Source organism: Felis catus, chromosome D1 (assembly GCF_018350175.1).
Source record: "Felis catus isolate Fca126 chromosome D1, F.catus_Fca126_mat1.0, whole genome shotgun sequence".
NCBI classification, from domain to species: domain Eukaryota; kingdom Metazoa; phylum Chordata; class Mammalia; order Carnivora; family Felidae; genus Felis; species Felis catus.
The window spans coordinates 60,802,399-60,829,157 of record NC_058377.1 but is presented as its reverse complement, the minus strand read 5'-3'; the positions used below and the strand labels follow the sequence as shown (position 1 = coordinate 60,829,157).

General features: G+C 38.9%; 2 protein-coding genes and 1 pseudogene across 2 annotated transcripts in view; 2 read left to right on the top strand and 1 right to left on the bottom strand.

The window, feature by feature from the left end:
- LOC101081161 (olfactory receptor 51H1-like) overlaps positions 1-26,759 on the bottom strand; it is a 309,613-nt gene that overhangs the window by 90,559 nt on the left and 192,295 nt on the right. The gene's annotated exons all lie outside the window — the stretch shown is intronic.
- On the top strand, positions 6,040-6,160 carry LOC111556874 (annotated as a pseudogene).
- LOC101080402 (olfactory receptor 52R1-like) lies at positions 14,215-15,156 on the top strand. The gene has a single exon (XM_006937026.5). It carries the CDS (start codon positions 14,224-14,226, stop codon positions 15,154-15,156), a length of 933 nt encoding a protein of 310 aa, XP_006937088.3. The 5' UTR covers positions 14,215-14,223.

Below are 26,759 nucleotides of genomic sequence, written 5' to 3'. Positions count from 1 at the left end.
TAAGCCATACAGAGAAAGACAGATACCCTATGTTTTCACTCTTATGTGGATCCTGAGAAACTTAATAGAAACCCATGGGGGAGGGGAAGGAAAAAAAAAAGGAGGTTAGAGTGGGAGAGAGCCAAATCATAAGAGACTCTTAAAAACTGAGAACAAACTGAGGGTTGATGGGGGGTAGGAGGGAGGGGATTGTGGGTGATGGGTATTGAGGAGGGCACCTTTTGGGATGAGCACTGGGTGTTGTATGGAAACTAATTTGACAATAAATTTCATATACTGAAAAGAAGAAAGAAAGAAAGAAAGAAAGAAAGAAAGAAAGAAAGAAAGAAAGAAAGAAAGAGAGAGAGAGAGAGAGAGAGAGAGAGAGAAAGAAAGAAAGAAAGAAAGAAAGAAAGAAAGAAAGAAAGAAAGAAAGAAAAAGAAAAAAAGAAATGGCAATGATGAGGATATTTGAAGAAACCAAATTTGAAGAAAAAAAAAGTAGAGTATTTCTAAAATTCTAGTAGAGTGAAAAAGAGGGAATTTTGCACTACCATCCCCTCCAGCAAGGATCATTTGGCAATGCCTGGGGACGGTTTTGGTTGTCACGACTGGGGAGGGAGTGCTACTGGCATCTAGTGGGTCCACGTCAGGGATGCTTATATCCTCAAATGCACAAGACAACAAAGGACTATCCATCCCAGATTGTTAACAGGGCTGAGGTTGAGAAATCCTATTCTTGAGCGTATAAATAGATGAAAAGCTATTCATCTAATTACTTATGATGGCACATGCAAACATTATAAATAACCTTTTAGCAAGTCAGATGTAACTGTTCCTTTAAAGAATATTGCACTTTGAAACACTACACTTTGTCTTACAAATGAAAAAAATATTCAGCTCAAGAAATCTATTAATGATGTGGCTATACTAACAGGTTACTGGTGGAAAACCTGATCAAGACTTGAGGGAAAAATCAGAAAATGTAATGGCAATTCAAGATAAAATTATTAATATTTAGGAAGAAAATAGCTCCCTGAATGAAAGACATCTAGAACTTTGGAACAAAACATATTTACTGGTGACCAATTAAAAGCGTTTCTTTTTTTTTATTTTTTTTTTATTATTATGTTTATTTCTGAGACAGAGAGAGACAGAGCATGAGGTGGGGAGGGGCAGAGAGAGAGGGAGACACAGAATCAGAAGCAGGCTCCAGACTCTGAGCTGTCAGCACAGAGCCTGACGTGGGGCTCGAACTCACAAGCTGTGAGATCATGACCTGAGCCGAAGTCAGTCGCTCAACCGACTGAGCCACCCAGGCGCCCCTAAAAGCATTTCTATTAAGGTCAGTACAAGATAAAGATATTTACTATCACAACTAGTATTCAACATTCTATGGAAAAATCTTAGTAAATGAAAAAAGATAAGTAAATAAAAGGAGAGTGTTACTCTTAAAAAGAAATTTTTAAAAGACTTTAGGTTTTAATCGATTCTTTACTTAAAAATCTAAAAGAAAAGACTGCAAACTCTTAAAATAGAGTTCACTAATGTGACCACACAGAATATAAATAAATAAATAGCTATTCCTGTTCATAAAAATTAACCATTGAGGGAATTTTATAAAAATAAGGATTTATTTACAATAGCCACCAAACTATAAAAGTATTGGTATAACACAATGTCTGTATTGTTAGAGAGAAGAGGCCTCTAAAAATTTAGTGAACATAAAAAAGTCCTTTATTTCTTTCCTGAAGATAGAAATATCCAATAGTGAAACAATGTGAATTCTTGCCTTAATATTCTCATAAATTAAAGCATTATCAATCAATAACACACAAGATTGTTTAATGGACAGTGATAGATGGATCCTAAAGTGTATTAGATACAATAAATGTATAAATATATTCAGTATAATATTGAAAATGACAGAGAGGGGATTTGTCCTTTGATATATCAAAATGTAATATGAAGTTATTATAATAACAAAATATAATATTGTCAAAGTTTAAAAATATATGTCCCCAGGAAAGAATAGCATTTCAAAAAAATGTGTGATGAGGATAAAGAATATGATGACAATGGCATTTTATATCACTAGAAAAAGTAACTGATAGGTGATAAATGATATTTGGTCAATTGGCTAACAATTTATAAAAATATTCATCTATCCCTATTTTACACAGACCCCTGCATTTGAATTTAAAAATTCAAGGTAAAACCAACCCCTATAATATTAAGAGTAAATAAAAGAAAATGCATTTGTGACTTTTTTAGGGAACGCCTTCTACTTAAGATGAAAATAAAACCATTAAATAAAATACTAATAGAAAACACTGCACCAAACTTAAATACTATTGATTACAAAAAATGCCTGTGAACAAAATTAAAAGTACAGCATATCATAATGCATTAGAAGGCTAAGACCAAAGACTGCTGCTGCATGCCCTTCCAAATAGATTGTGTGTCTGTTTCTTGAGGACAGTCTGTGGTTTGATCGATGGTGAGGGAGTTGGGAATGGGAAACATAACACTAAGCAGATTTCTGTTTCCAGAGGCTTTGGTCATGAAGGACATAGTGGACATTGGAATGTATTATTCTGATCCAGTAGCATAACAAAGATGAAGGCAGGTGTCTTTACTACTACATTGATGGGAGGTAGGACCTTGGTGACCCATTCCCATTTAAGATTCCTCATCTGTAAACCTTGAACTTAAAAAAATATCCCTGCCTATTTCCAGTTTGTCTGTGATAACTGGTCAAATACCTAGATGCATTTGAAGTACTTCTTTCTTTTTTTTTTTAATTTTTAATGTTTATTTATTTTTGAGAGAGAGGGAGAGACAGAGCACAAGTGGAGGAGGGGCAGAGAGAGAGGGAGACACAGAATCTTAGCAGGTTCCAGGCTCTGAGCTATCAGTGCAGAGCCCAGTGCAGGGCTCTAACTCATAAACTGCAAGATCATGACCTGAGCCGAAGTCCGACGCTTAACCGACTGAGCCACCCAGATGTCCCTGAATTACTTCTTTCTAAATATAAATGGCTTGTGTGAAGACACTTGTTAGAAAGCTCAGACTACCAGGATCCTGTAAAAAGGTGGAGCTGATGCCAAGTGAAAGAACTCAAAAAACTTATTTCCTAGCAAATGAGGATATGGAAATCAGTCAAATTTAAAAGCTGAGTGAAGCAATAAACTATACAATACATGTCAAATTTGGACCACACAGAATTACAACAATTCACTCCACTTCCTTGACATAACTGAATTCAGTGTTTTTCTCCTTGGAATATATATTCGTTTGCAAACTTCTGGCTGATATCTCACTTAATTCCCACAACATTCAGCTTGTGCCTGCCGCTCTGAATGCCTCTTCCCATTATCTGTACTCTTCTACTTCTGATTTGCAGTCCTGTGTTTCTCAGTACCTACCCTGCTCCATGCCTCCCACTGGTTCATCCAACCTCACCCTCCACATTGGCTCTCACAGTCCCTCTCCTTGGTCTGCTCTTTCTGCTCCTGCCATCTTACCTGGCTCCCAACAGAGGCAGAGCTGCCTTTCCCACTCACCGACCAGCCACCTATGCATGTGGGTGCCTCTATAAGGAGCCCAGCATGTAACCCAGCCCTGCTGCCAAGAGACCCTTGGGGCTTAGAAATAATATAATCAGATGAGCAGCATGATTCTAGGTGTGAGGACTAGGCTTTCCCTAAGAGGCTCATCACTAGACTGAAGCAGATCAGTAATATGTTTACCATTCTCTTTTAATTATTTTTAAAATTATTGTTAATATTTAATTACTTAAATTTTAACTATTTAAATATTTGTAATATTTTTCAATAAATATAAAACATTCTTTTTTCTCTCCATTAACTTTAGATCCTATTTATTGCCATATAAGCTGCAGGCAAGAAATACCCTCACACTTCCTCCTTCTTTCCCTTCTCCATTCCCAAATTTAGTCACCTACACTGTAATATTTGTCTGGATAAGATATATAAATTTATGTAAAGTGTTAAAGCTATGATTAAATATTGCATATTTGTGTTTCAGTTGTTTGAGCCTTAAAGGAAATAAATTTTGACTGAAATTTTTTTTGATTTGATTTTTATTTGATTAAATACACATTATTCAACACAGAATCTAGAATACATGGTGTTACTAATATAACATCAATTCTTTCCTTTTCTACTGATTCTATTGCCCATAATTATGTCAAGTTTCTATTTAATTTACATTGGACCATGGTTTTCTTGGACAACTTTCTGTTTTCTGAAATTCAAATTACCTTCTATTTTCCTTGCTTACAGGATAAAGACAAGCTTTCTTCATCATCTCCCTAATGCTTTACTGCTATTTATTCATAATGATAATTAAATGCTTGCAAAATCAAATGACCATACAAATATTCTCAAGATCTTATTAAAATGAAAATTCTGATTCATTAGGTCTGAGATGGAGCATGATTTCTGAATTTCTGACACCCCTTCTTCTCTGAGGATTTATTTTGTGCAAGGCTTTAAAACATTCTGCATTTTCTTAAGGTTATTTCTTTATTTGGAGAGAGAGACAGCATGAGTGGGGGAGGGGCAGAGGGAGAGAATCCCAACCATGGTCTTTGCTGCCAGCACAGAGCCCAATGTGGGGCTTGAACTCAGAAAACTGTGATATCATAACCTGAACCAAAACCAGACACTCAACCTACTGAACCACCAAGGCGCTCCTATATTCTGCATTTTTTAAAGTATATCAAAATGCTGCTTTCCTGGGATTACTTTACAATGATATCCTTGAATAATTTCCACTCATACTTGGTTGGTGATTGGATATCCATTTTATTTTGCTGAAGCACACACTCTAGTTTTATTAAGAAAAAAAAAAGCGGCAGAAAATGATAAATATTCTGTGTTCCTGCCTGTCAAAAAAACTGTTTTTGCTCTTACACTTTATTGATGGATTTGGATGTATATAGAATTGTTAGGCTATAATAATTTCTCTGAACATTTTCAAGGTTTAGTTTAATATAATGAATAAGACTAGAGATAAAAATTCTGGTTCTGTATGTCTACACTGTAAAACTTAACTCCTTGCTGCCTTAGTTTCTCTACCTGTAAAATGTTGATACCTATTTCATTGAGTTGTTGTACAGAATCAGTAAATCTGTAGTTTTTAAACTGTTAGAATACAAATTGGCATATAGAAACTATCAAGCAAATCTCCCCTATTCATAGCTAGGTTTGTATAAACCAAAATTAAACTTTCTGGTCTTTCTTTACAGGTCTTTACTCTAAAGCATTAGGTTCTACTTTTCTTATCCTTGGTACTTTGAAATTTCACAATATTGTTTTTATATATGCTTTTTTTTTTCCAGTTCTTTATTCTTTTTTCCTTCTTTGCTCAGTAGTATTCAATTGGATAAATGTAGCAAATTTGTTTAATCTCCAATTGACAGATTTGAGTTGTTTTCACATCTTAGCTGTTTATACATACAGCTATTATAAACATTCTTTGACACTTTTGGTACATATATAAAACACTTATTTGGGGTATGAACTATAAGCGGAATTGCTTGGTCAAAAAGATACTTACCTTGGGGGCACCTGGGTGACTCAGATGGTTGAGCATTTAATTTCAGCTCAGGCCATGATCTCACAGTTCATGCGTTCAAGCCCCGCATCAGGCTCTGTGCTGACAGCTCAGATTCTGTGTGCTTTGGATTCTGTGTGTCTCTCTCTGTCCCTTTCCCACTCATGCTGTCTCTCTCTGTTTCTCAAAAATAAACATTAAAAAAATTTTTTTAAGAGAGATGCTCACCTTTATTAGAAATTGCCAAAAAGTTTCCTGATGTGGCTGTACTTAGAACCTGAGTGTGTCAATTGACCCATATTTTTGCCAATACTTAGTGTTGTCAATGTATTTAATTTTTGTTATGCTAAAAAGTTTATATTGGTATCTCACTGTGATTTGGTATTTTATTTCCTATGAATAACAATGCTGAGCACTTTCCACGTGTGTATTCATCTACTGTCTTTTGTGAAGTGCCTATTTAAATCATTTGCTTAAATCGCTTCTCGGCCTTTTGGCTAAGATCAAGTGTAGAATCTGTTCTTATCAGTTTAATAAATCATTTGCTTAAAATTTTAATAAGCTGCTTGTTTTTTCATTAATTGATTATGGAACTTTATTTTTCAGTTATAGGCATTGTGAATATTTTCTCCATCTGTGACTTGCCTTTTCTTTTTTCTTTAATGTCTATTTATTTTTGAGAGAAAGACAGAAACAGAGAGAGCGTGAGGGAGACACAGAATCCGAAGCAGGATCTAGGCTCTGAGCTGTCAGAACAGAGCCCCACACGGGGCTTGAACTTACAAACTGTGAGATCATGACCCCCAAGTCAGACACTCAACTGACCAATCCCCCCAGGCACCCCATGTTTGCCTTTTCAAATTTATAATGCCACCTTTTGAGATTGATTTTTTAAAATTTTGATGAAGCTCAACTGTATTTTTTTCTTTCATAGCTAGTGCTTTTTGCAGGCTAAGAAATCTTTGCTTTCCTAAAGTTCATGACAATATTATTCTATTTTTTCTTTTAGAATATTATAGTTCTAGCTTTCAAATCTAGGTTTATATTATAATTCAATAAAGATTTTTTTGAGGTAGGAGTTAAGGTTCATTTTTCTTTTATACAGACAATTAGTTTAGTGCCATAAAGACATTTTTCTGTCCCTGAAGTGCATTACTTTCTCTGCTGAAAATTAATTCTGCTTGAAGCTATTTCTGGTTTCTTTATCATTTTTTTCAATAATGTATTGATCTATCCTTACATGCATACAAGGCCACCCCTAAGTTATGTGGGATACAGTAGGATCACTGCCTAAATAGAAAACAATTTAATTAGATAAATAATTGAATTAAATTACATTTAGCAATTAATTAGATAAACTAATAAAAACTATGTTTAAAATCCACTGGCTGCTGATCTTGAATGGCTCAGTTAGTTAACTGCCCAACTCTTAATCTCAGCTCAGGTCTTGATCTAAGGATCACAAGTTCAGCCCCACATTGGACTCTATGCTGGGCATGAAGCCTAGTTAAAAAAAAAAAAAAATCCACTGGCTCATGTGGACTATAATTATTTATAGATGAAGATTTAAAATTAAGGATAAAATGGATTTATTGCTGTATTAGTTTGTTAGGCTGCCATAATAAAGTGCCACAAACTGAATAGCTTAACTGACAGAAATGTATTGCGTTATAGTTCTGGAGCTTAGAAGTCTAGGATTAAGGTATCAGACATGTTGGTTTCTTCTGTTGGCTATGAAAGTGAATCTGTTCAATGCTTCTCTCCTGGCTTCTGGTGGTTTGCTATAAAACTGGCTTATAACACATCATCTTGATTTCTGCCTTCATGTCCACATGGTATTCTCTATCTATTTATATGTCTCTGGGTCCAAATTTCAATTTTTATAAGGACATCAGTCATATTGGACCAAGACCCACCCTACTCCAGTGTAAGTTCATCTTAGCTAACTATGTCTTTAATGACTCTATTTCAAAATAAGATATATTCTGAGGTACTGGGGGTTAGAAATTCAACATATAAATTGGGGTGGGGGGACACAATTCAACCCACAATTGTCCAAGCAGTGCACATACATTTTCTTGTCTTTTTCGGTCTCCAGGGCCTTCACTACAGTGTTAACATCAGCAAGCTTCTCCCTGAACTTTGAGAAAGCAGAGCATAGCCCTGATTATTTCCCCTCTAACCATATTTGATTTCCTTCCTGAATGTGGTAATGAACCCTGCATGGTGGAGCAACTGGCAGTGAGAGCACTTTCTTCAGGAGAGTAAGAAATGAGGACAAAAAACCATCGTTATACACCTTCTGAGGTCAGATAACAGACAGTTTAACCTTCTACATTATGGTTGGAAGTTCTGCCTCTTGAGAAGATGCACAAAGTAACAAAAGATATTCATTGTAATTAGTGGACAGAGTCTGAACAATAAACTTAGTCAAGGAGGTCAGTTATTACAGTTTCCAAACACAATGTCTCTGCACAATTAAGGGGAGAGAAATGTGAAAATAGTTTGGGCTGCTTTGAGAGCCCAGGTAAAGTCAGTTGCCATGAACTTGCAATGGTCCCAATCTGATCATTGGTGCTATTGCTTCTAGCAGTTGCTCAGTGGTACAGGGGTAGCAGGAGACAATGACATAATGGTAGCTGTGATGGATAGATAGTGTTGAGGTTATTCACACAAGTATGGTTGAAATGATGAACTATGAGGACTATATTTCATAGAAAAGAACTTGAAAAGAAAAGAGGACTGAAAAGATTGGGAAAATATACATAGGGTATGTTCAAGGATTCAGAGACTGAGTATCTCTGAGCTTTGGCAAGGTTCAGGCCATGTCCATTCATGATTGACTGAGTATCCACTGTGGAGATAGAGGACAACACAAGTGAGGATAGAAGAGCTATGGGGCTATGGATGGGGACAAGCTTTTGACATAATTACATGCAAGTATCTCAGTATTCTCAGGTCAATATCCTCAACAGCTTTTTCATCCATCAAAACTTCCTTTCCAAACATTTTTCTCTGTCTCTGCCCTCACAACCCCACAAAACCTAACTCACAGATTGGTGTGGCTACAAGTTCGTGGTAACCAACCTTAACTAGACTCTCAATATTGCCCACAAATCTTTTCACTGTCTACTGGAGACTGAGGTTTAGAGGTCTGCAAGCCAAGTGCACAAGTCCTCTGTGCATCCTGCAGAGACACCAGCTTTTGAAACACACAAACCATGAGGAGAACTTTACGAGACCAAATCAGGAAAGTACTGACCTGCCTGCTACACACTCATTTCAGCAAGTCATGCCCCGCTAGAGTTGAAAAACACTGTGGTGGGGCGCCTGGGTGGCGCAGTTGGTTAAGCGTCCGACTTCAGCCAGGTCACGATCTCGCGGTCCGGGAGTTCGAGCCCCGCGTCGGGCTCTGGGCTGATGGCTCAGAGCCTGGAGCCTGCTTCCGATTCTGTGTTTCCCTCTCTCTCTGCCCCTCCCCCATTCATGCTCTGTCTCTCTCTGTCTCAAAAATAAATAAACATTAAAAAAAAAAAAAGAAAAACACTGTGGATGGTCTAACAAGTTACTTCAATAAGAGCTTGGATATCATGTCTGCTTGGAGCCACCATAGCATTGGGGATCATGGGAAGATTCATGAGATGAGGAAACTCAGGTCCTATCCCGAGATGTTTCATGTTATTTGGGAGAAAATTCCTCTAGTTAAGAAAGAAGGAGAAAGAGAAGCATGTGGCACTCTCTTCTACTTTCATTACACCAAGTGTTTAATCCACAACTGCTAACAGAAGCAGACACAGAAAAAGTTACAACCAGAGATAACTCCAAAATTACAATGTGACCCTGATCCCAAGAATAATAAAACCTTGAATATTTCCTGTAAACTGGGACTCCCTAACAAAAACAGTTGTACCCTAGATTTTTGTTATGCTGATATCTTAAACCATGACCTTTGTGAACTTGATGATGGCAATTCACCATAAACAGATTACTATAACCCTGATAATGTTGGTAACATTTTGTGTGATTTATTTCCCTATAAATGAATGTTGGGCTTAAATGGCAGAGCGGGGGCGCCTGGGTGGCTCAGTCGGTTAAGCTTCCGACTTCAGCTCAGGTCACCATCTCACAGACCTTGAGTTCGAGCCCTGCGTCGGGCTCTGGGCTGATGGCTCAGAGCCTGGAGCCTGCTTCCCATTCTGTGTCTCCCTCTCTCTCTGCCCCTCCCCCATTCATGCTCTGTCTCTCTCTGTCCCCAAAATAAATAAACATTAAAAAAAAAAAATTTAAATGGCAGAGCGTATCTTCTGAGTCTGACAACTCTGAACTCTGCAAAAAAATTATTAGTCTCTGTTTTTAAACACATTTTTGTCAAATCTTCATTTATGACATATCCTTCACATTAGGGAATGTTGAGAAAAAAATATATGAGGGGCGCCTGGGTGGTTCAGTCGGTTAAGTGTCTGACTTCAGCTCAGGTCATGATCTCACAGTTTGTGGGTTCGAGTCCCACATCGGCCTCTGTGCTGACAACTCAGATCCCTAGAGCCTGCTTCAGATTCTGTGTCTCCCTCACTCTCTGCCCCTCCCCCACTCATGCTCTCTCCCTCTCTCCTTCAAAAATAAACAAACATTAAAACAACGTTTTTTTAAGAGAAAAGAAATAAGAGAATACCAGCAAGGGCCTACACAGGGAGTGACAGGAAGCTCTGCACAGACTTAACTGTTCAGGCTGAGCTAGGAGGGCTTTCCAGCTTCACAACTTTCCACAAACAACTATGGCAAGACCTCCATCTGGAATTTGTTTTCCCTCTCCTAATAAGAAGTGAAAGGGCTTAGACCATTGTACCTTGGGACACACAGAAGCACCAACAGATTGTCAACACCCTCATCAAACCCACAATATTGCCTATACATACTCGTATAGACACACAGTGATGTGTAATCACAGTGTCGGGTTTGGAGCTCAGTGTATGCCTTCATAAAACATGTGTATTTAGTGGCTTTGTACTCACAAAGCCACACTATCCCACTAAATATGTATACCAACAGCAAATGATTATTTATACCTACACAAACACAGCTTATACACATACATTCACATGCAAATCCAATCCTTACACGTGTTCATTAACACATCTCCCAGATACACATCAACAAACATATCAACACACTTTCGCATTCCACATTCACATTTTGTTTCACTAACAAAAAATGCATGCATACAGATAAGCTCACACTCCTGTAATCTCAACAACACACATTCTTGCACATGCATTCAAATCCCCTGCTTCAGCTATGTGTATACAGAGGAAAGAGGGCAAGTTAGGGGTTAATGCTTCCAGCTTACCCTCCAGTCTCAGAGGAAGCCAGAGTATGAGGCAGTGGGGCCCAAGAGGAAGGAAAGAATTAATGCTGGCGAAGGGAAAGGCCAGACTTAAACAGGTCTTTAAATAGGTCCAAACTCATAGTCTCTGTAAAAAGCTAAATCACAGGAGCCAGTTAGAGCTGCTTATGGTCAGAGATAAAGCACAGCTCAAGGTGAGTGGTCCCCTATGCCCCAGTCATCTCTGCCCTTCCCAGAGAACAGTAGGACTCACAGGGTCTCTAAGAATCTGAAATGCAAGGCAATGCACTGTGCGGAATGACCTGACTTATGCGGGCTCCAGGTCCAGCGATCCATGACTGGTGAATTTCCTTCTGAGATGGGGAGACAATTCGCTGCTCACACTGTGTCCTCCAGGGAAATTCTAGACAAGTAGGCAGCCTGCCTCCACACTCAATCCCTCCACAAAGGACGCAGGATCTGAACCCTACCCCACTTCGGCAATCTTGCTACATGCCTTAGTTTTAGATACCCCAAAGTGAGAGAACAGACTAAATTTCTCTGAAGCCATTCCTTAGCAAAATCTCAGCCCATTTTATCCTTTACCCTTTCAGACTTGAACAACTCGATTAAACTGATGAACATAACTATTTCTACATAATGAGTGGGGTAATTGAAGTCAACAGAGGTAGTGGTATCAGCACTGGATTCAAACCCATACTCACAGATGAAAACTGAGCTCCAGCAGTGTGAGAACATTTTTCTTGCAACCATATTCCCTGAAACAAAAGTTATGCCAAGTTCTCACAAATCATATTGTACTTTGGAGAACAGCAACATTGAATCTGAAGTTCAATGTGTGATCACCCTGGCTGTAACATAGAAAAAAAGATGGCTTAATTTCTTCTGCCAATAAGCACTATGCTCACGTGAGGTCTAGCATATGGTAGGCAAGGACAGGGACATATTTATAAGCAGGGAAAGGGGGAAGGAATTTTGGGCAAGAAGGGAAATTATATTGCCCTTCTTTTTCCTACTTTTTAGGGAATGTACATCTCTTTCCCCCAACTCAGCAGCAAGTTGATGACTTGTGTCTCCCCTCAGAATTACTATTGAAAACCTCACACACTGTATAAAAAAAAAATGACCTAAGATTGGTTATTCTTGGCTAATGGTTAATTGGTTAAGTCCTTGTCCACTCCACATTAGTTGCAGACTTAACTCCTTGCAAGTCTGAGGAGGGAAAAAGACAAAGGAAATGCTGATAGTGAGGACATCAGATTCCATGGGAATGTAAATGTAGAGAAGAAAGAGAGGCACCAGTCAAGAGCCCCATCTCCTACCTCAGACTTGGGTTCCTGGTCCCCACCTAAGAAGAGTCACCACTCCAAAAAGAGTATGTAGAACAGGTAAATTGCCCATGAAGGCTGATGGGCAGAAGTGTGTAAGTGTGTATTGAAAACAATAACATGTAAAAGCAAATAGTGTTATATTTACAAAAATAGCAACATTTTCTATGAGTAATTAGATTATTATGCACTTTGAGACATTGTAGGTTTACCCAGCACCTTTATCAGTGTTCAGTGCAGGAACAAAAATGGCCTTATTATGCTCTCCCAGGTGCCCATGTGACCCAGTGAGTATGTCTTCACAAATGGAGGGTGACTTACAGGGGGCAGAAGGGAAGGAGAAAAGAAGATTCTGGTTCAAACAGAAGATAAACTGAAAGCCAGGCAGAAGCGCATGAAAAAGAATGTTAAACACCAGATAACGTGTGTGTTTCTGAATTTTCACTATGCCCTGGAGAGGAGTATTTGTTCTGAGCAAAGCCCTAGCTATTATCTAGGTAGGATAGTAAAGTTTCCAAATTAAAGCAAAATTTTTAAGTTCTGACCCACATTTCTCTTATAATGCTATAAATATAGGGAAAGTCAGAAAGAGATTAAGTTTATTTGGGATCTCGGACAAAACCTTTTTAGGAACCATTACATCAGGTTGAATGAAATTTTGTTAGTCTCCAGAGGCTGGTTAAGGGAGATTTGAAAAGATACTCTTCTTATCTGGGTGTTTCCGTTAGGGAGGACATTCAAACAAAGGCTCTGGTCAATTGAGATTAAATTGGTCATTGACTCTACATAGGTAACAGTCAGCAGAGGGATCAGCCAGGGTCAACCATTGTAATGCAAGTATTGGCACAGGAAGACATTCATGCCTGTCAACAGACAGCAGCTCAGACTCCAGCATGAAAAATACATATAGCTGTCTTGTGACCTGGCATCAAAGTAGTGTTTAGAAGGTTCTATTAGGACATTTTTAAGATATGGCTAACCAGGTAAAAAGTCCATTGCCCCTGAACAATGACATTTATTTGTTGTTTGCTTCAGCAAACATTTATTAAAACCCTGTTCTGTGCCAAGTAGAAAAGTGCTCAGGTTGGTGTACTCGTTGGGGCCGACCTCATGAAAATTCATCATGCAGGACAGGAGTTAGTAAACTATCACCTGCAGACCAAATCCAGCTTGCAGCCTGTTTTTGAAAATAAAATTGTATTGGAATGTAGCCACACTCACACATTTCCATATTGACTGTGGCTGCTTTCATGCTACCATGCCCAAGCTGACTAATACCAACAAGACTGTATGGCCCACAAAGACTAAAATATGCGTGATCTGGCCTTTTACAGAAAACAGTTGCTGGCCCCTAATCTAGGAGGAGACATTCACTATACATAACAGGTTTAACGGCAGGTGTACAATCTGTCACTCAGTTACCCTCCAGCCCAAATTCTCCCGGTAACTCCTAGAATCAAAAATAACTCATCAGCACTACGTACAATGCCATTAAGACAAAGTGCTTTCCTGTCCTGAAAAGTTCCCAAGTGGCTTAAATAAATGGCTGAAAACAACCTGTTGGAAAGGTTAAACAAATCATTTTGTCCTAAAGAATAGAAGGACGAGAATTACTATTAATGACATTATTTGTTAAGATAGTTTTCTCTTAACAGATTCTACTTTCATGGATAATATTGATACTTATACAGAAACTACACTTGCAGCTAGTATGTTCTGACACTACTTTGAGTGACATAAATATGAATGAAGGCTAAGGAATGACATCACTTTATGTTCCAAAATTTAATTTATTAAAACATTCGAAATTATTCCAGTTTACTTTTAAAGCCAATCAACCTATTATTCAATGGCTTCTTCTAAAATATTATAAAAAATACTAACAACTTATTTCATTCAACTTATTCAACTTATTTCATTGTTATTTCATTGTTATCACTTGTAGAGCATAGATTACCTTCCCAAGGAAACCAAATTAACCATCCTGTGATGCTGGCTTTAGAGAACAGCTCTTCACATCCTGCATACTTCATCCTACTTGGGATCCCAGGACTCGAGAATTCCCAATTTTGGATTGCCTTTCCTCTCTGTGCCATGTATATTGTGGCTATAATTGGCAATACCACTGTCCTTCATATAGTCCGAATTGACCACACTCTGCATGAGCCCATGTACCTCTTTCTAGCCATGCTGGCTATCACTGACCTGGTCCTCTCATCTTCCACCCAACCTAAAATGCTGGCTATACTCTGGTTTCATGCTCATGAGACTGAATACCACGCCTGCCTCATCCAGATGTTCTTCATCCATGCCTTTTCCTCTGTGGAGTCTGGGGTGCTCATGGCTATGGCCTTGGACCGTTATGTGGCCATCTGCTTCCCACTCCGTCACTCAAGTGTCCTGACCCCAGCTGTAGTGGGTAAATTGGGAGCAGCTGTGATGATGAGAGCATTGCTTTTGGTGAGCCCCTTCTGCATTATGGTCTCCAGGATGCCCTTCTGCCCCAACCAGATCATTCCCCAGTCATACTGTGAGCACATGGCTGTGCTAAAGCTGGTGTGTGCAGATACTAGAGTAAATCGTGCATATGGGCTCTTTGGGGCCTTCTCTGTGGTTGGCTTTGATATGATTGTCATCAGTGTATCCTATGTGATGATTTTGAGAACTGTTCTGGGGTTGCCTTCTGGTGAAGCCCAGCTCAAGGCTTTTGGAACATGTGCATCCCATATCTGTGTCATCTTGGCTTTTTATATCCCAGCGCTCTTTACGTTCCTCACCCACCGCTTTGGACATCATGTACCCCGAGCAGTACATATCATGTTTGCCAATCTCTATCTCCTGGTTCCTCCCATGCTCAACCCCATCATCTATGGAGTTAGAACCAAGCAGATCAGGAACAGGGTCATTCAAGGTTGTTGTTGAAAAGATCCCTGAGCCAAAAGTCATAGTATAACAACCAACCCAATCACCTCACTGATCTAGGAACACAAATGCAGATAATTTGTCATGCCATCACATATCAGCACAAAGTCATCTCTGTGAACAAAAGGCCCAGAGTTTAGTAACCCTCCAGAGTAGGACCAATTTTCGGGATGCCCACAAGAGCTCTCAACAAGAGCCCACAACAAGAGATGTGATTAACCATAAATGCTGAGTTGACCAATGTTCATCATCATAAGAAAACAGTGAAAAATATGTCAACCTACCAAATTAGTGAAGATTTTAAAAGAATGCCATTTCCTGTCCATCAACTGATGAATGGATAAAGAAATTGTGGTTTTGATACACAATGGAGTACTACAGGGCAATGAGAAAGAACGGAATATGGCCCTTTGTAGCAACGTGGATGGAACTGGAGAGTGTGATGCTAAGTGAAATAAGCCATACAGAGAAAGACAGATACCATATGTTTTCACTCTTATGTGGATCCTGAAAAACTTAACAGAAACCCATGGGGGAGAGGAAGGAAAAAAAAAAAAAAGAGGTTAAAGTGGGAGAGAGCCAGAGCATAAGAGACTCTTAAAAACTGAGAACAAACTGAGGGTTGATGGGGGGTGGGAGGGAGGGGAGGGTGGGTGATGGGTATTGAGGAGGGCACCTTTTGGGAAGAGCACTGGGTGTTGTATGGAAACCAATTTGACAATAAATTTCATATATTGAAAAAATAAATAAATAAATAAATAAAAGAATGCCATTTCCACAGACCACCAAGGTGAAAATTATTTTTACACTATCACTAGAAGTACAAGTTGGTAAACCTTGTTAAAAAGGATACTTGAAATTTCTACCAGAACAATTAGAAAACACATGTATTCCCCATCTTGGGATCTCTTTATAAAAATAGAATTTGAAAAAGAAATTCAAAGGCACATACAGATTCATTACTTATAAAAACAAAAACTGGAAAACATTCTAATAATAACCTATAAGACCCAGATGAAGAATAAACAATTGAATATCATGTAACATTTAACTAATGTATTTGCAAAGAGTATGGAAAGGTATGTAAAATGACCAAGATAGAACATTAAAGAAAAAAGAAAAAAACATTTGCCCATAAGGCTATGGCCAATTCAAAAAGAAATAGAAGGCATAGAAAAATACTCTGGAAAGACATCCAAAATCTAATAATAGCAACTCAGAGGAGTGATATTTGTGGTTTCTTAATTTTATTTCTTCATTTTTATGTATTCTTTAAAATTATCCTTGATTGAGGAAGCTTAATTTTAGTGTGAGCAAATGTAATTGAAACAAAAAAAGTGTACAAAGAGGTTATTTGAGTGCCAAAGCCTAGGGGAAGGCAGTGGGCAATCTGAAAGATGAAGGACTCTAGAATAACTTCCAGAAAATCTTGAAACTCCAGATGTGAAATTAAACCAGAATCACAACCTTTTGAGACTGGTAAGAATGAGGATTAGGTATGCTGAGCATTGAATTCTCCTTCCAAAATTTCCTAAATCCCTGATTCAATGGATTTCAGAATGACAGAGTGTGGGAAAAGAATGAAGGAGAATTTCCCTTCTGAAGATAACTATACTGTATCGTTAAAGGTAGTGAGAAAATCACTAGAAGTTTTAGTATTTGTTAATATTTAATTTCCTTTTATATTAAAATTTCAACTATTATTAGAAACTGCATTTTTTACTTTCATTTTTTCTTTATGAGGTATACTTCTACAAAAAGTTGTACTTATTTAATGTATATATTTTGATGGTTTGAACATATGCTACAGACATAATACCATCACCACAAACAAGGTACAATCACCCACCACAATTATTGAATTGGTCTTTTTATCATCCTGCACCATTCTCCTGTTAAAGCCAATACTGAAAAGGTTCTAGGCACTGAGGCTTTTATGTTACTAAAACCAACATCAGTTGAAGGTACTTTAAGAAGAATCAGGAACATGTTTGCTTCTCCCAGAAGAAACACTATTAGAGACTAAAAGTGTCCCCAAAAATGAATAGGTATTCTGAAGGAGCATTTTCATGATCCTCAAATTTTAGAGTTATCAAGGGACTGTTATACTGTTATCAGCAAATCAGTTAGTGATTGTGAGCCCCTCTCCCTCTTTTTAAAATCAACTTTATTTCTGTATAACTTGTGACAATAAAATGTAAGTATTTTAATGCACAGTTTGAAGAGTTCTAACACATATAAATGCCTCTGTAGCTCCCACCCCAGTTAAGACATAGAACATTTTCAACACTTTGGAAAGTTTCTCTTGCCTCTCTGGAGCCAGTCGCCACCTCTGTACCCAAACCAGGCAAAGCCTGATCTGATTTCTTTCAATATATATTTATTTTCTCTCACTAAAACTTTCATAAATCTAAGAACAAATAATATATTCTTTTAATTCTGGTGTCTTTCACTCAGTATAGAGATTTTCAGATTCAGCCATGCTGTTGTATGTATGATAAGTAGTTATTTACTATTATTTCTGAGCAGTATATTCTATTTTTTCAACATACCAGTTGTCACCATTTTCCTTTACTTCAGCCCTTCTATTCTTCTTCCAAACATATTCTCTTCTTATCTGTGTTAGGGTTTTGCTCTAAATCGTTCCACGTCCCCCAGTTGTTATTTTCTAGAATATTCTATCTTCCTCTCAACATCCTTTAGATATCAACTAATACAACCTTATCAGTGAAGTGTGCTTAACTCATATATGTCAACTAATTCTTGCCCCCCCACCGTAATTTTCTTTCAACATAAATATTTTATTTCCTCCTTATCCTAACAGAATATGTAAATATTCAAATACTTATTCACCAACCTATTCATTTTTGGGGACACTTTTAGTCTCCAATCGTGTTTCTTCTGGGAGAAGCAAACATGTTCCTGATTCTTCTTAAAGTACCTTCAACTGATGTTGGTTTTAGTAACATAAAAGCCTCAGTGCCTAGAACCTTTTCAGTATTGGCTTTAATAGGAGGTTAGTATGACTTGAATATAACTTCCATAAGTATAGCATACTTGTTCACTATTCTATCCCAAACCTAGCTCACCAGAAAAAACTACTTACATGAATGAATGATTAAATTTTTACATGTGCCTGCTACCATTGTCACAACAATTCCACTCCTGACCACAAGATGGCATTGGCAGGTCCATTTTTGCCTCCTTCCTCCAAAATGGGATACCAGACATTTCAGTCCTAAGGCCTCCTTTCATTATTCCCATGGAAACTTTGAAGGTTGTTATCTGTCTGATAAGATACCTTTGACAGATAAATAACAGTTTGTCCCTCACTCACTTCTTTTTATTTACAAATATAAAATATGTGGAACCTTTTACATTTCTCTTCAAGAAATACCTATGAAGGGATTATGTTGCACCAAATATTATTCTATGAGAGGATGGGACTACCACAGAGACAGGAGAGAATGGCAATCAGAGAACCTAGTTAGTATGAAACGATCAAATGAAGCACACTGAATTCCAGCTCCAGTAGAAAACCTACTTACTTAAACTGTGCAGCTCTATCATGACTAGAAGTACCCTTAAGTATCATGAATCAGTGAAAATAGAAGACTGCCTTCATTACAACCTGAAGAACTAGTGGGTCCAGGACATCAAATCTTTAACTAACTCCAGGCACCTGTACTCATTTCCAAAAACTATCAAGTGAGTACTTTGAGCAAGAGACTTGATTTCCCATTTGTACTGGGCAGAGTCATCCCAGTGCCTCTCTTCTCTCAGCACACAACTCTAAGGTGACCTAATGGCTAAGAGAAGCCAGTCAGAACTTAACAAAAGCAGGTCAGCTTCTCCTGGTTTTTAAACATTATTCGGGGCTGAGATCTGCTGTCTGAGCTCAGTTCTACAGTAACTTCAAGAGGGGAATAATGCACCATCAGTATTGTCTACTCTGCACACAGCCAAACACAGTGTTATTAGTATGATGTATTTCATGCTCAAAGTCAACAAGCATTTCTTCACCACTTACTCTGTGCCAGTACTGTGTTTGGTGCTGGGGTTATGAACATAACAAGTTCATAGTTCATCCTAAAATCCCCTCCTCCAACCTCTTCCAGCACCTGCTACAATCTACAGTCATCACCCTCACCCACTTATACCCTGATGACCTGATTATGTATTTATTATTGATTCTCTGCTACGTCTGTTATGCCTGAGGTCACTAACTAATCTTACTCTATCTTTGAGGCTAGAGGTCAGAAAGCAGCAGAAGAAGAAAGGCCCAAGGAGGTATGATGCCTCACTTAGCAGAGCCTTGGCCTCATCCCCATCCCAGATAAACCTGGAGTCTCAGTCTTTGATTTCCAGTTCTGAATGTGCATATTTTAGGTATGGACCATCACAGAAGTGTTTGGGATTCACTACTTTCTAGAAGCCCTAGAGTTACCAGCCATGTTATTTCTTTTGTTTTCTAAACTTTATCTATTTGTTTTGGGAGAGAGAGAGAGAGAGAGAGAGAGAGAGAGAGAGAGAGAGAGAGAGCATTGGAGGGGCAGAAAGAGGAGAGAGAGAATACCAAGGAGGCTCCATGCTGTCAGTGTGGGAACTTTTTTCCCGGAAACTTTGGCTTATAGACACATCATCTTGATAACTACCTTCGTGGCCAAATGGCAATTTCTCTCTACCTGTACATCTGTGTTTCCAAATTTCCCCTTGTATGAAGACAGCAGTCAATTGGATTAGGGCCCACCCTACTCCAACGTGACCTCATTTTATCCACCTACACTCTGATGACAAAGTCACATTCTGAGGTACAGTGGAGTAGAAATTCAACATATAAATTGGGGTGGGGGGGACACAATTCAACCCGCAACAATTGTCCAAGCAGTGCACATACATTTTCTTGTCTTTTTCGGTCTCCAGGGCCTTCACTACAGTGTTAACATCAGCAAGCTTCTCCCTGAACTTTGAGAAAGCAGAGCATAGCCCTGATTATTTCCCCTCTAACCATATTTGATTTCCTTCCTGAATGTGGTAATGAACCCTGCATGGTGGAGCAACTGGCAGTGAGAGCACTTTCTTCAGGAGAGTAAGAAATGAGGACAAAAAACCATCGTTATACACCTTCTGAGGTCAGATAACAGACAGTTTAACCTTCTACATTATGGTTGGAAGTTCTGCCTCTTGAGAAGATGCACAAAGTAACAAAAGATATTCATTGTAATTAGTGGACAGAGTCTGAACAATAAACTTAGTCAAGGAGGTCAGTTATTACAGTTTCCAAACACAATGTCTCTGCACAATTAAGGGGAGAGAAATGTGAAAATAGTTTGGGCTGCTTTGAGAGCCCAGGTAAAGTCAGTTGCCATGAACTTGCAATGGTCCCAATCTGATCATTGGTGCTATTGCTTCTAGCAGTTGCTCAGTGGTACAGGGGTAGCAGGAGACAATGACATAATAGTAGCTGTGATGGATAGATAGTGTTGAGGTTATTCACACAAGTATGGTTGAAATGATGAACTATGAGGACTATATTTCATAGAAAAGAACTTGAAAAGAGTACTGAAAAGATTGGCTATAAATATATAAGTTTTGAAGGAATTGATGATGTGAAAAACAAGAAATGAGGGGCACCTGGATGGCTCAGTCAGTTAAGCATCCAACTTCAGCTCAGGTCATGATCTCACGGTGTGTGAGTTTGAGCCCCGTTAGGACCTGTGCTGACAGCTCAGAGCCTGGAGCCTGCTTTGGATTCTATTTCTCTCTCTCTCTCTCTCTCTCTCTCTCTCTCTCTCTCTCTCTGCCCCTCCCCCACTCAAGCTCACTCACTCTTGCTCTCTCTCTCAAAAATAAATAAACATTAAAAAATATATTAAATTTTAAAACAGGAAACACAAAATGAGTAAAAAAAAGTAGAAAGATACAATGGTGTCATTAGAATAACATGCTCAAGGATTCAGAGATTGACTGATATGCTGTGGCAAGGTTCAGGACATGTCCATTCGATATTGACTAAGTATCTATATGGAGACAGAGGAAAACACAAGTGAGGATCAAAAAGCTATGAGGCTCTGGATGGGGATCTTTTGACATAGTTACACTGAAGTGTCCCAGGATTCTTAGGTCAATATTCTCAACAACATCTTCTTCCATCAAAACTTCCTTTCCAAACGTTTTTCTCTGACTCTGCCATCATAACCCCACAAAACCTAACTTAAAGATTAGTGTGGCTACAAGTTCATAGTAAAACACCCTAACTAGGCTCTCAATACTTCCCACAAATCTGTACATTCTACCAAAGACTGAGATTTAGAGCACGGGTGTGAGCCTGGTTCACAAGTCCTCCATGGATCCTGCAGAAACACCACCTTTTGAAACACACAAACCATGAAAAGAACTTTACAAGAGTAAATCAGGAAAGTACTGACCTGCCTACTACACATTGATTTCAGCAAGCAATACCGAACTAAACTTGAAAAACAGTGTGGCTGACCTCACGAGTTACTTCTATAAGAACTTGGGTACCATGTCTGCTTGGAAGCACCATGGCACTGAGAATCTTGGGAAGATTCATGAGATGAGGAAACTCAGTTCCTACCCTTAGATGTGACATTTTATTGAAGGAGAAAAGCTCCTCTCATTACAAAAGAAAAAGGGGGGGGGAGAGTTGAAGGACGGAAGAGGAGGAGGAGGAGAATAAGAAGAGAAGAAGGAAGAAGGGGAAGAGGAGGGAGGAGGAGGAAGAGGAAAAAAACAACAACAACATCATCAACAACAAGGCACTTTCTTCTACTTTTTTTTTTTTAATTTTTTTTCAATGTTTATTTATTTTTGGGACAGAGAGAGACACAGCATGAATGGGGGAGGGGCAGAGAGAGAGGGAGACACAGAATCGGAAACAGGCTCCAGGCTCTGAGCCATCAGCCCAGAGCCTGATGCGGGGCTCGAACTCACGGACCGCGAGATCGTGACCTGGCTGAAGTCGGATGCTTAACCGACTGCGCCACCCAGGCGCCCCGGCACTTTCTTCTACTTTCATTACACCAAGTGTTTAATCTATGACAGCTAAAAGAAGCAAAGAAAACTAATTTGCAACCAGAGATAACTCCAAAATTACAATGTCCCCTGCTCCCTAGAATAATAAAACCTTGAATATTTCCTATAAACCTGGACTCCCTAACAAAACCAGTTGTATCCCAGATTTTTTCTTCTGCTGATAGTCTAAACTAAAATATGACCTTTGTGAACGTAATGATGGCAATTCACCATAAACAGGTTATTGTCATCCTGATAATGGTGGTAATATTACGTGTGATTTGTTTCCCTATAATTATATGTTGGGTTTTAGATTTTGCAAAGCATGGTTTCTGAAGTCTGACAGATTTCATCTGTGCAAATAAATCCTTACTTTCTTTTTTTTTTATTTTTTTTCAATGTTTATTTTTTTATTTTTGGGACAGAGAGAGACAGAGCATGAACGGGGGAGGGGCAGAGAGAGAGGGAGACACAGAATCGGAAACAGGCTCCAGGCTCTGCGCTGTCAGCCCAGAGCCTGACGCGGGGCTCGAACTCACGGACTGCGAGATCGTGACCTGGCTGAAGTCGGACGCTTAACCGACTGCGCCACCCAGGCGCCCCTAAATCCTTACTTTCTATTTTTAGTTATTTATTTGTCAAATATTCCTTTGACATATCCTATATCAAGGAATGCTGAGAAAAATAAATATGAGAATACCAGCTAGGCCTACACAGGGAGTGACAGGAAGCTCTGCACAGACTTAACTGTTCAGGCTGAGCTAGGAGGGCTTTCCAGCTTCACAACTTTCCACAAACAACTATGGCAAGACCTCCATCTGGAATTTGTTTTCCCTCTCCTAATAAGAAGTGAAAGGGCTTAGACCATTGTACCTTGGGACACACAGAAGCACCAACAGATTGTCAACACCCTCATCAAACCCACAATATTGCCTATACATACTCGTATAGACACACAGTGATGTGTAATCACAGTGTCGGGTTTGGAGCTCAGTGTATGCCTTCATAAAACATGTGTATTTAGTGGCTTTGTACTCACAAAGCCACACTATCCCACTAAATATGTATACCAACAGCAAATGATTATTTATACCTACACAAACACAGCTTATACACATACATTCACATGCAAATCCAATCCTTACACGTGTTCATTAACACATCTCCCAGATACACATCAACAAACATATCAACACACTTTCGCATTCCACATTCCACATTTTGTTTCACTAACAAAAAATGCATGCATACAGATAAGCTCACACTCCTGTAATCTCAACAACACACATTCTTGCACATGCATTCAAATCCCCTGCTTCAGCTATGTGTATACAGAGGAAAGAGGGCAAGTTAGGGGTTAATGTTTCCAGCTTACCCTCCAGTCTCAGAGGAAGCCAGAGTATGAGGCAGTGGGGCCCAAGAGGAAGGAAAGAATTAATGCTGGCGAAGGGAAAGGCCAGACTTAAACAGGTCTTTAAATAGGTCCAAACTCATAGTCTCTGTAAAAAGCTAAATCACAGGAGCCAGTTAGAGCTGCTTATGGTCAGAGATAAAGCACAGCTCAAGGTGAGTGGTCCCCTATGCCCCAGTCATCTCTGCCCTTCCCAGAGAACAGTAGGACTCACAGGGTCTCTAAGAATCTGAAATGCAAGGCAATGCACTGTGCGGAATGACCTGACTTATGCGGGCTCCAGGTCCAGCGATCCATGACTGGTGAATTTCCTTCTGAGATGGGGAGACAATTCGCTGCTCACACTGTGTCCTCCAGGGAAATTCTAGACAAGTAGGCAGCCTGCCTCCACACTCAATCCCTCCACAAAGGACGCAGGATCTGAACCCTACCCCACTTCGGCAATCTTGCTACATGCCTTAGTTTTAGATACCCCAAAGTGAGAGAACAGACTAAATTTCTCTGAAGCCATTCCTTAGCAAAATCTCAACCCATTTTATCCTTTACCCTTTCAGACTTGAGCAACTCGATTAAACTGATGAACATAACTATTTCTACATAATGAGTGGGGTAATTGAAGTCAACAGAGGTAGTGGTATCAGCACTGGATTCAAACCCATACTCACAGATGAAAACTGAGCTCCAGCAGTGTGAGAACATTTTTCTTGCAACCATATTCCCTGAAACAAAAGTTACGCCAAGTTCTCACAAATTATTTTGTACTTTGGAGAACAGCAACATTGAATCTGAAGTTCAATGTGTGATCACCCTGGCTGTAACATAGAAAAAAAGATGGCTTAATTTCTTCTGCCAATAAGCACTATGCTCACATGAGGTCTAGCATATGGTAGGCAAGGACAGGGACATATTTATAAGCAGGGAAAGGGGGAAGGAATTTTGGGCAAGAAGGGAAATTATATTGCCCTTCTTTTTCCTACTTTTTAGGGAATGTACATCTCTTTCCCCCAACTCAGCAGCAAGTTGATGACCTGTGTCTCCCCTCAGAATTACTACTGAAAACCTCACACACTGCACAAAAATGACCCAAGATTGGTTAACTCCCTGTCTACTCCACATGACTTGTAACCTTAATTCTTCATGTGTTGAGTTCATACGTCTGAGGAGGAAAAAAAGACAAAAGAATTTCTTGTAGTGATGACACCATATTTCATGGGATTGTTAAGTGTAGATAAGAAAGAAAGGCACCTGTCAAGAGCCCCCATTTCCCTCTTCAGACTGGGTCACCCTCTAAGAAGAGTCACTACTCCAAAAACAGTATGTAAAACAAACAGGTAATTTCCCTGTTAAGGCTAACAGGCAGAAGTTTGTGGGAGTTAAAACCAATAACATGTAAAAGCTTATAGTGTTATATTTACAAAAATAGCAATGTCTTACATATTATTAAAGAGATTGTTATGCAGTTTGAGAAATTGAAGGTTTAGCCACTTTACTCACCAGTGCCTAATGCAGAAACGAATATGGTCTAAGTGCTTTTCCAGGTGCCTATGAGCCTCAGTGACTTTGTCCTCACAAATGGAAGGTGACTTACAGGGGGGAGAAAGGAGGGAGAAAGGAAGACTCTGATTCAAACAGAATGTATAACTGGAAGACCAAGCCAGCAGAAGGGAATGAAACAAGAGCCTTACACATCAGATCATGTGTATGCTTCTGAATTTTCACTATGCCCTGGAGAGGAGTATTTCTTTTCAGCAAACCTACAGCTATTATCTAGGTAGGATAGTAAAGTTTCCAATTTAGAGCCAGATTTACCAACTCTGAGCCACATTTCTCTCATAATGTTATAAATCTAGGGAAAATCCAAAATAGATTAAGTGTATTTGGGATCTCAAAGAAACCCTTTTATAAAACTATTGTATCTGTAGACTGAAACAATTGTTAATCCCCATAGGTGATTGGTTAAGGGAGATTTGAAAAGATACTCTTCTTAACTTGGTGTTTCTGTTATGGAGGAGGTAAGAATGAATGAATTCAAGGAAAGTCTCAGGTCAAGTGAAATTAAATAGTGGGAAGGTGTTGAGTAAGACCCAGGTAAGCTTTTGTGTCATTGACTCTCAGATAGGTAATAGTCTCCAGAGGGATCAGACAAGATCAACAATGTATGCAAGTATCAGCAGAAGATGACATTCACGTCTTTCAATGGACAGGAGGTCAGACTTTACTATGAGAAATATATGTAGCTGTCCTGTGGCACGGCATCAAAGTAATGTTTAGAGGATTCTATCAGGACATTGTAAGATATGGCTAATCAGTTAAAAAAGCAATTACCCCTGAACAATGATATTTATTCATTATTTGCTTTGAAAATGGTAATTAAACCCCTGTTTTGTGCCATGCACAGAGGTACTAGGGATGGTGCACAATTCAGGGCTGACCTCATGAAAATTTGTCGTATAAAATGGAATTAGCAAACTATCACCTGCCGACCAAATCCAGCTAGTAGCCTGATTTTGAAAATAAATTTGTATTGGAATGTAGCCACATTCACACATTTCTATACTGACTATGGTTGCATTCATGCTACAATGGCTAAGCTGACTAGTTGCAACAAAACTATATGGTCCACAAAGTCTAAAATATGTGTGATGTGACCTTTTACAGAAAACATTTGCTGGCCCCTAATCTAGGAGGAGACATCCACTGTGGATAACAGGTTTAACTGCAGGTGTACAATCTGTCATCAGTCATCCTCCAGCCCAAATACTCCTGGTAACTCCTAAATCAAAGGTAACTCATCATCACTATATACAATGCTATGAGCCATTAAGACAAAGTGGTTTTTCCAAATTGGTTTCCTATCCTGAAAAGTTGCCTAGGTGGCTTAAACAGAGGGTGAAAAGAACCTATGGGAGAGGTTAAACAAATAAAATATTCTAAAGAATAGAAGAGCAAAAATTACTATCAGTGACATTATTTGTTAAGATACTTTTCCCTTAGCAGGTTTGACTTTCATGGAAAATACTGATTCTTATACAGAAATTACACTTGCAGCTAGCATGTTCTGACCCCATTTTGAATGACACAAACATGAATGAAGAAGAGAGTAGCATCACATTATGTTGAAAAAATGTATTTATTAAAACAATTGAAATTATTCCAT

Bases quoted from the DNA above. Each gene is read 5' to 3' on its own strand.
- LOC101080402 (XM_006937026.5), top strand. From the start codon at position 14,224: ATGCTGGCTTTAGAGAACAGCTCTTCACATCCTGCATACTTCATCCTA.